This window comes from Nematolebias whitei, chromosome 7 (assembly GCF_014905685.2).
Source record: "Nematolebias whitei isolate Nwh7 chromosome 7, NemWhi1, whole genome shotgun sequence".
NCBI classification, from domain to species: domain Eukaryota; kingdom Metazoa; phylum Chordata; class Actinopteri; order Cyprinodontiformes; family Rivulidae; genus Nematolebias; species Nematolebias whitei.
The window spans coordinates 35,641,512-35,651,784 of NC_056504.1; the positions used below are offsets into that span (position 1 = coordinate 35,641,512).

The 10,273-nt window shown below is 38.5% G+C and overlaps 1 protein-coding gene across 1 annotated transcript in view; it reads right to left on the reverse strand.

Annotated features, from left to right (window-relative positions):
- Positions 1-9,742, reverse strand: part of necab3 (N-terminal EF-hand calcium binding protein 3) — a 55,688-nt gene extending 45,946 nt beyond the window's left edge. The window contains exons 1-2 of the mRNA XM_037679823.1: positions 9,549-9,742; positions 1,432-1,456 (exon numbers count right to left, since the gene is read on the reverse strand). Coding sequence (XP_037535751.1) covers positions 1,432-1,456; positions 9,549-9,671 — 148 coding nt within the window. The 5' untranslated portion in view covers positions 9,672-9,742. The remainder of the gene's footprint in view (positions 1-1,431; positions 1,457-9,548) is intronic.
- Positions 9,743-10,273: the final 531 nt, after the last annotated feature.

Below are 10,273 nucleotides of genomic sequence, written 5' to 3' on the forward strand. Positions count from 1 at the left end.
GCGCCCCACTTGTTAAAGGAGGAAAAACCACCAAGAAGAAGGACAGACTATTGACAGTACAGTTTATAGGTAGAATGGGTGATTGTGCAAACTTCAGCAAGTATTTAATACTTATTGATTTTGTTGGGTGCAGTGATGGTTATAGAGTCAAACAGCCGCTGGGATTAAGGACCTGTGGTAACGCTCCTTTGTGCATTTAGGATACAGTAATCTGTCACTGAACGAGCTCCAATTCAGCAACAACTTCATGCATGGAGTGGGAGACGTTGTCCAACAATGATGTTTTTTTAGCTGGAGTCCTTCTGTTTCCCACCACCTGCACTGGGTCAATGGGGCATTCAAGCACAGAGCTGGCCTTCTTGATGAGCTTATCTCTCAATAAACAACTTGTAAAATAAAATAAAAAGAGGCATTGTATTTCAGATTAAAAAAAGGGGGGGGGGGGGGGACTTCCCTCAATGCATTTAACATCAACGACATGATGCAAAGCGGTGAAAGATTTCCCCGGATTACTGAGACAAATGGGCACCCATAACGAAACCTTGGTATGCTTCAGTTTTGTGTGATTAATACCTTCTAAAAGCTGCAGTGAAAGCCTTTTCACGACTTCATTAATGTCATGTTGCTCATGAATAATCCACCAGGTTCAGAGATGGCAGCAAACTGTACAACATAGTTTTGAATTATTATTATTTTTTTTTTATATTGTCAGGGCCGGGGCGTGAACCGGCGATCTTCTGATCACAGGCCCACCTCTCCAACCTCTGCGCCACCACTCCCCAAATTTGTAGTAGACTTAGCTAAAAACGGCTGTTTTGTGTAATCAAAGTAAAAGTATGATATTGAAAATATTAAGAGTAACTTTTACTAACAACGGCAACATATTTTGACATCATTGTAATTTCTGCTTTTATGTAGCCATATAGATTTGACAAGTCAAACATGGTGTCTAGAGGTTTTTTTACTGTTTTCTGTTCTGAAGTTCAACAAAAAGATGTGTATACAAAAATAACTGTGAATAACATTATATATATATATATTTTTTTTTTCTTTTTGCCATTAAGAAATAAAATTCTTGCAAGACAAAACATAACTGCTGCTTTGCTTGTGCTACTGCCTTGCATTAATTGGTTATTTACTCTGTAGGGAGTTTTTTTTATTTTTTTTTTATTTGTGTGACAGGTTGTTCCAGTCTTGGCTCTTATCCAGAATATCAACTTTATTTTAATTAGACTAAAATACATTTTAAGTATGGAAGGCAAGGGAGTTTCACTGGAAGTGCCTTTCATGCAAATTGCTAGCCTCCCCCCCCCCCCCCCCCACACACACACACACACACACACATATTCAGGCTCTTTAACAAGTGGAGAATGTGGAGGAACAACAACTAATATTGTGACAATTTAACGATCTGCAAACATTTTCACTCACCATTTTTGTCTGCTCTGCGAAAAATCTGCAAGAAGAAAAAGAGGAGGAGACCGTTTTACTTAATAAAAATAAATCTTGGAACAAGCAGGTACAAACTGAGCTGTGACATGTTACTGATATGTCAGAATGGTCATAAGGTGCCCTATAAGAAATGTGACAATAATGAACAGATTCCAGATGATTTAAAAAAAAACCTAAACAAGTATAACTTTTGATGTAAACAGTCAATACAAAATCAGCACAAGGATAAATTGCATCAAAGGAATAAAATTTCCGTTATCCTGCAGGTGTTTCTGTCAACAAAAACAAAAAAAAAACAACTAATATTTTACCAACATAAACCTTCAGTTGATCCTGAATGCTGCAGCCAGAGTTTTAATGAGAGTTTGTAAGAGAGATCATCTTCTCTCCAATGGTTCCCTGTCAAATCCAGAATTAAATTCAAAATCTTACTTATAATCTACAAAGCTCTCGACAACTTATAGTTCCATCTTATATTTGAGCTCTTACTGTTCCATATTTTTTCTAACAGAGCACTTTGCTCTCAGACTGCAGGCTTACTTGTGTTTCCTAGGGTGTCTAAAAGCAGAATAGGAAGATCTTTAAGTTATCAGGCTCATCCCTTGTGGAACCAACTTCCAGTTTCTGTCCGTAGGGCTGACATAACTATATATTTTTTTTTTTTTTTTCATTTAGCCTTTATTTATACAGGTTAGTCTCATTGAGCCACGCGAACTCATTTTCAAGAGAGACCTGTTTAGGGAGCACATGGTGGGGGTTAAGGGCCTTGCTCATGGGCCCAGAGTGGGGCGAATGAGGGTGGGGGCAAGTGTGGGTGTTTCACCTACCCCACCCACAATTTTGATGTTGTCGGGGCCGGGGCATGAACCGGCGATCTTTGGATCACAAGCCCACCTCTCTAACCTCTGCGCCACCACTCCCCATATAGTTATATTTACATGCGCACAATTCTTTGATCAGATTGAAATGTTTTCAGATTATTTGAATGTACTGTTTACATGGGTACAATCCGTTCACAACGAGCATTTACATGCAGCGGGCTTTTATTCTGAAGTACTGACATGCGCAGAGTGGTAAACCCTCCTTTACAAAACCACCAAAGAAGAAGTTCTACTTCGGGGATGAACGTAAACAAACATGAGCGCCCAAATTGGGCCCGCGACAGGTTTTAATAACGGTGGAGACGTTACTGCACTCCCTGACTGAGCTCCATGTAATACAGATCATTTTGAGCTATTTCAAAGTTTCTAGTAGAAATGTTGTCACTCACCGACCTGTTTTGCTTCCCTGACATATTAGCATCTATCCAGGCGGAAACACCTGAGGTTGATGGGTCGCACATGTGCAGTCAGGTCAGTTTTCCACAATCGGAATCAAATGATCAGATTAAGTGTTTACATGCACACAGTTCGGATTATGAATCGGTATAAACCACCAGTTTCATTCTGATTACAAATTCATTCGGATCGAGCTGAATCAGCTCAGAAAAATCCGAATGGGGCGTTTACACGATACATTTTTATTCTGAATGGCTGTTTAATCTACTTATGTACATGTAAACATAGCTACTGTTCAGTTTTAAGACTGGGTTTAAGACTTTCCTTTATGATAAATCCTATAGCTAGCATAGGCTTAGACTACTGGAGGAAAAACTGACTTCATTTTTTAAAATTAATTGTTACAATTGAATAGTTTTCATTTGATATTATTTCTATCTTAACATGTGATTCTCAACCTGCCATTGTGTATCTGTTATTACTTCCTGTTCCCCTCAAACCCAGTGGCCAAAGCAGATTTTTCTACACCGCCTTATAATCTAGCTGGATTTTTTTTTTGCTACTTTTCCCTTTTGACTGTCCTTTTGGTTGCCATTTTATTTTAATTTGTAAAATAAATAATAATAATTTGTATGCTTCTTTTATGACTATCTGTTGTTGTCGTTGTTATCCACTGTTGTCATCACTCTTTGAAAAAAATCAGGTCTCATGTAAATGAGTCCCTGAGGCTCAGTAAGTCTAACCTGTATAAGTAAAGGTTGAATGAATGAAAAAGATGGCCACATGTCCTGAACCTGGTTCTGCTAAAGGTTTCTTCCTCATGAGTTTTTCCTTTCCACTGTCACCTTCATGCTTGCTCAAGATGAGAGTTCTGTGAGGAAGTTAAACTCAAAGCAGTCTTCTCCTCAGATAAATGTTATTAACTTGCTTTTTATGTACATTATATGAATACTTCTGTTCAGTGTCCTGAGATGACTTCTGTTGTGACTTGGCGCTATGAATAAACTGAACTGAATTAATTCAAGCAGCTGATTTGAGATGTTCTCACTTGCAGTTTAATTTGTGTTGAGACCGTAGATGCAGTATAATACAGCTTTAAAATGTGTGCCAGTGTAGTTTATTTAGTGGAAACATTTTATGTTGTGTTTGCATAGTTGTTCACACTATATTAAAGATTTAATATGACAGAGTGTTTGTTGCCACGGGAACAAGTGATGGGGACTCCAGTAGCCCCTGCAGCACTGCTATCTGCTTGTGTTGCAGCTAACTGGCTCCTCTGGCAGGGGGCTCTGACTGAACTGTAAATGCAAACTCCACACCCACCCCTCATGCGGTTCCAAAGACAATTTTTATTTAAGCACATGGTTGAATGATAGCTCTGGAGCCAGGCATGCCCATTGTCTCATCAGTCGTTCCAAACAAATTCAATGAAGCTATTAAGGTTCTACTAATCACATCAGTTTTTTTTTTCTGCTGTGATATAACAAATTGTCTGCTTTAAATAAAACCTTTATTGGGAATGACCTTGCTGTGAGCTGCTGTTCTGTCACTAAACTATAAACTTTACTAGACAGATCCCACTGTTACCTGACACATTTAGAGCTTTTTTTTTTCCAAGCTATACACATCTTCAGGTTAGCTCGTGTTCAAAACAAAGTTGCAAAGAATACAGACTGTGAAAGACTGTTTACTGCATTTGAGTTGGTCTCTGAGCTCCAAATGGTGCAAAGCTTTTAATTAGCAAAATGTATAAAACCTTCGGGTCAGTGCACTTTCATTACAGAAGAAGGTCTTTCAGACATTAAGACAAATAACCATTTTAACAAACTGACCTCCTCAAATAACAATAAACGACTCAGCCATGCCGAACAGAGAATGGATCAGTGCTATTTCTAATACGTTCAGTCTGGATTTTACACATGGATTTAAGAGTAAGGAATTTAAATAAGTGTACCATTTGTAGGCACTTAAAACATGAAGTTGTTTCAAAGAGATCAGTGTTTTGCTTCTTTTACACATCAGGCTTTTTGTTTCTGTGCAGGCAAGTCAGTTTGTTGCATGATCGTGCCAATAAATGTGACTTCTATCTTTGTTTTGGCATTAAAAAATTGAAGACAGTTAATTTATTGGCCACAGTATGGCTGCCTAAACACTACAAAAGGTGTCAAAATGCCACCCTTAGGCTAATTAGTTATGGGGTTTTATTTAGAGTTGCAGGGCCAGATGGAGTGTGAATGAACACACATCTACAAGAATTATTGAACCCCAATATTAAAGTGTTTACTGTATTTTTATCAATTTGATTTAACCCAGTGACAGTGATTTAAATGCATGGGATAAGTTCTTGTTTTGGCCATATGCACAAATATTTTCCAGAGTCATTGAAAACATACTGAAAAATTATGTTTACATGCTCAAATTATTCTGTAATGGATTTGAACTATAAAACACCACCACATAAACTTGAATTTTCTGATCCCTTAAAGTAGATCACACTAAACAATAATTCAATTAGGATAATGTTTATATCTTACTCACATTATGGGCATTGCATTTTATATCTTATTGAAATTTTTAATTTCAGTTTCTTCTTGGAACACACAGCTGCTTTACAAGGATTGTCTGACTATGTCTTCTTACTAAAAGCAACTTGTTGTCTTCAAAATCAATTCACCAGTTTTAAGCTTGAATAGCTTTTTCTGCTCCAAAATGAGGCAGCTGCATCCACATCAGATAGAAGCTTCCTTTTGTTTTGAAGGTTTTGCAAGTAATTAAGTATTGTGTACGAGAACAAATATGATAGCTTTATTGGAGGGAATTTAAGTCAAAATTGAAGAAAAATTATTTAATTCAAACTCTTATTCTAACCTACAAAGTCCTCAACAACCTAGCTCCATCTCATATTCGAGATCGTTCCATATTTCCCCAACAAAGCAATTCACTCGCAGACTGCAGGCTTACTCGCGGTTCCTAGAGTTTCCAAAAGCAGAATGGGAGTAGCCTACAACCAATTTATGCATATAATATAATCAAAATAAAGTATTATTTAAAATTACAATGAGCTCCATAGTTAGAGGACAGCGAGGCATGTAAACAAAAACATTGTTAAATCTCATTTTATAATATATTTAAACATTCACAGTCACAAATAGCAGCGGCTGAATCATTGAGGCTTTTTAAAGACTGAAGACAATGAACTTGCCAGACACATATCAGCATAACTCAACAGACTATCTACAGCATGGATGAGTCACCGACACCTTGAAAGCAGTTTATTGGTTGAAAAAAATCTACAATATGGCTCAGGACTGAACAAATAATCAGTGTTGGGCAGCTGCTAAAGCCTTGAGAAGAACTGTTGCCTACTTTCTGGTCTTAGAAATGTATTTCATTTGTTTCATTTTACTAGAAACACCCACCGTCTACTTCCTTTGTGCTCTGCGACGTGTCAGACACACCTCAGCTGCTTCCAGTTTCTTATTCATTCCACCTGCGTTTCGTTTTGGTTCGGCAGTATTCAATCCTTCATCTTCCCTCGGCGCATTCTCACATTTGTTCTGCACCATTGATTTCGTGCCCCAATTAGCCTGAGATAAACATGCATAACTGTGTTTTCCAGAGGTTTAACATTTGACTTGACAACACAGTGAATCTGACACGTGCGTTGCCATTGATCCTGTTTTCCTCCCTCAGTTTTGTTAGGCAGCGTCACACTTGGCATGTTTGTCCAAGCTGCCATGCAGGTTACTAATGACTGCAGAGTCTGACCCTTACCTTCCATCTCCATAGGCCAACGAGCTCAAGGTCTGCACTTCTGCTGTCTGTTAAGTTCTGCCTTTCTGTTACTTCAAACCTGACTTATAACAAGAGCCAGGACATTTGAAACCTCATCACAACACAACTTTTGCTTCTGACTCATCAGTTTAAACTCAAACATGACTGATGAGTAAATGAGTTAATGTTGATGTTTAACGTATGATAGTGGGCCGTAGTCATTCCTCTTTGATTAATACACAATTCTGAAATTCATTTTATACTTTTTAAAAGGTATCGTATAACAGGGCTATTCAACAAAACTGCTCAGGGGGGCAGTTTCTGAAAGCCAGCAGCTCAGGGGATGGACATCCAGCGATTAAAGTCATTATTTCAATTCAATTCAGTTTTTTTATAAAGCGCCAAGTCACAACAGAAGTCATCTCAGGGAACTGAACAGAAACATTCATATATAAAAATACTAATTTAACGCTATTTATCTGAGGAACACACCGCTTTGCATTTAACTCCATCGCAGACTCATCTTGAGCAAGCACGAAGGCGACGGTGGAAAGGAAACACTCCCTCATGAGGAAGAAACCTTTTAGCAGAACCAGGCTCAGGACAAGCAGCCATCTGCTTTGACTGGCTGGTTTTGGTAGGAACAGATACACAATGGCAGGTCAAGAATCACAATTTAAGATAGAAATAGTATCAAATGAAAACTATTCAATTTTAACAATTAATTAAAGGAAATGAGTAATTATGTAAATAAACCAAGTTTTACAATGATCTGTTACCTTTTTTAAATTTTGTTTGTTTTATTGCATTGAATCATACATGCAATAAACGGAACCCAAACCCAGAAACAAAACAAACAAAAAATAAATAAATAAATAAATAAAAAATAAATAAATAAATACAATTTTTTTTTTTTTTTTTTATGAAGTCATTGGTGGGCCGAATTGAAGTCACCCGCGGGCCGAAAATGGCCCGTGGGCCACCAGTTGAATAGCCCTGTCCTATATAGGTCATTAGGTCCCGTCATCAGCCCATTTGTTATAACCTAATGTCTGCCAGTAGATCGTTCTTGTCTTTTTGGCAGTGTAACCCATCTCACCTACCTCCATCCCTCAATTAAATGGAGAACAGGTGGCTTTAAAATTGTTAGTAGTTTGGCTGTGTCTTTGGGCTCTCTGGTGACAGGAGACGATAATGCATCATTTACAGCAAGCCCAGAAAAGGTCAGATCTGCTTCCCAGAGTGATGCTGCTCTGATGTCACGGTGGAAGGAATTAAGACCGTGGCTTCTCTCAGGCTCTGCTGACTTCGTACGGGGCTTCGAAGGTGAGGAAATCGGAGTGAAATGTCAGATTGTGATGAGGTTTCTACGAACACTATATTCCCAATAAATCTCTGAGAATCACAAAATTTTATATTTTCCCTTTTTCCAGGAAACATGAACACAAGGAGGGGAATGTGAGAGACAAATAGGGGGAAACAACAAAAATTAGATTGGTACTTTACAAAACCTCACAATCTGAAGGTGTATAAAATAAACACAATTAATAAACGATTATAGGAAACTATAATCTAATCTATTATTGTTCTCGGCCTTCAAGCAGGGCATTTTGAGGCATTGCATGATCTGAGTTGTTATAATCTTTACCCTTCTGACATTAGTGATAGCTCATTAGAGTGTAATTAGGACTCACTATAGACCTGCTGATGCACTAATCGCCCAGTAATTTGGGCCTGCTATGTTTTTTGCATACAAAGAAACAAAGTGGTGATTGAAATAGCTTCCCATTTCATTTAATAAAGGGATGTCTTGTGGTTGAAACAACTCTGAAGTATGTAAACAGATGTACTTATAACCATTACCTTATAATAATTCACCATCACTGAAATCCTGTACATTTTTTACTCTAAACCCATATGAACCAATTTATTTTAGGGCACAACCAGCGGACTTTCTTCTGTCTGTTTCACTATGTGGGGCCTGATACAAATTCTGCAACAGCACAATCTGCTTTAAAGACCAAATCAAAATCTACCAGCTGTCCCAGTGAAATAATTGGGCTTCCTGCAAGCAGAAACATATCTATAGGCACATTGTTCTCCCTCACCAAAGAACACTGGATGATACAAATAAAAAGGTAAGAATAAATAAGGTGAAAAAGAGTAGATAAACTGAGAAAGTTTCTTATTTCACACACAAAAAAAGGACATTTAGATTCTATTATCTCCACCACAAGCTGTTTTTCGACAATCACAGTGCATTGAGCAAGGATACATTAAACAGAGCCTGTTTCTGATCCATCAGCAGAAAACCTTTAAACTGAGAACTTGATGTCACCTAGCCTGTTCACAGGGACTGACGCGTCTGCAAAAGTATTGTCCATTTTTAGAAGCCGTCAGGTCTAAGTGACAGATGAGACGCTAAACTGTCAGCTGGTGAGAGCTCAGACCTGGAAACATCACTGGTCTGCAACCCTTCGACAAGATGGACGGTTTCTATGGCAGCAACGCAGGTTAATCGGGCTGTTATTTGTTTAAAAGCATCATTTGGGGCTGGTGTGTGTGTGTGTAGTTTAATGACAGGAAAATAAATAATTCAGAACTTTTTTTTCAGAGAATAATCAGTGGCTAAAATGTCTGTTAGCTTTAATAATAAAAACAGATATCAAAGTAGTTTATTAATAAACTTGTTGTGGTTGAATGTGTTATTGGGTACAGATTTAGAGGCAGCAGAAGTGAGAGTGCCAAAAAAGAAGAAGCCCCCCCAACAGCCCTTGAACGTGTCCGACTGAGAGCTTAATTTATCATGCAGGGACTGCAGCTGCAGCCCCCCCCCCCCCACTACACACACTCAGGCAAAATAAAGACAATAACAAGGATCAACATTAAAAAAAAAAATGAATACCAGTAGACTAGTCATGAAACTGCACATTGTGAGTGACTTCTGCTCAGTTTTTCTGTCTTGCAGTCAGTATTCTCAGATGAGTAATAAATTGTGCAACAACTACCACTTTTGACAATGAGTGAGAAAACAGTTCTACTCACATCATGAAAGATGTTGAGCCCCTGCCTGGGGCCGTGCAGCGTCTGCTGCTGCTGCTGAGCCTGGAGATGCTTCTGCTTGGCTGACTGCAGGCACATGGTGATCATCTCTGTACAAGCCAGCATCTTTGAACGCGTCGAGACACTCTTTGAGCGGACAGAACTCTCTGAACTGCGAAAGCCTCAGGAAGCTGGAGGGAAGTGGGGGAGATGCTGTTGGAGGAGAGGCAGTGCAGGTGAGAGAGATGTGAAGTGAAGGCGGGCAGAGAGAAGCAGGCGGGGACTGGAGGATGCTGAGCTGAACCAGCAGCCCCTCCTGCTGGAGCTGCTCTGACTGACTCTGATTAACCAGAATAAACAATTACCTGAGTAATACTGCGACTTTTAATAGCTTTAACTTGTTTGTGTTTTAATTTTTTGAATGAATGCAGCACACATTTAACAAACATGTAAGTGATTTATATGTATAGACTGCAGAACACAAGCACAGGGGTCTGCAATCTGTGGCGGCTCTTTCAAGTTTCGACCAAAACGAACACAAAACTGAATTTTATTGGTTGTTTTAAAAAAAAAAAACAATAGTTTGAGCTGTTTTCCTTTCATTTCTTTTACAAATACTCACTATAACTTTTTACTTTATTTCTATATTTTTTCCACAGTTAAAAAAATTGCAAAGGTCTGCATAGTGCATAGTTGTTTGTTTTTAATTTAAGTAACTATCCCCCCCC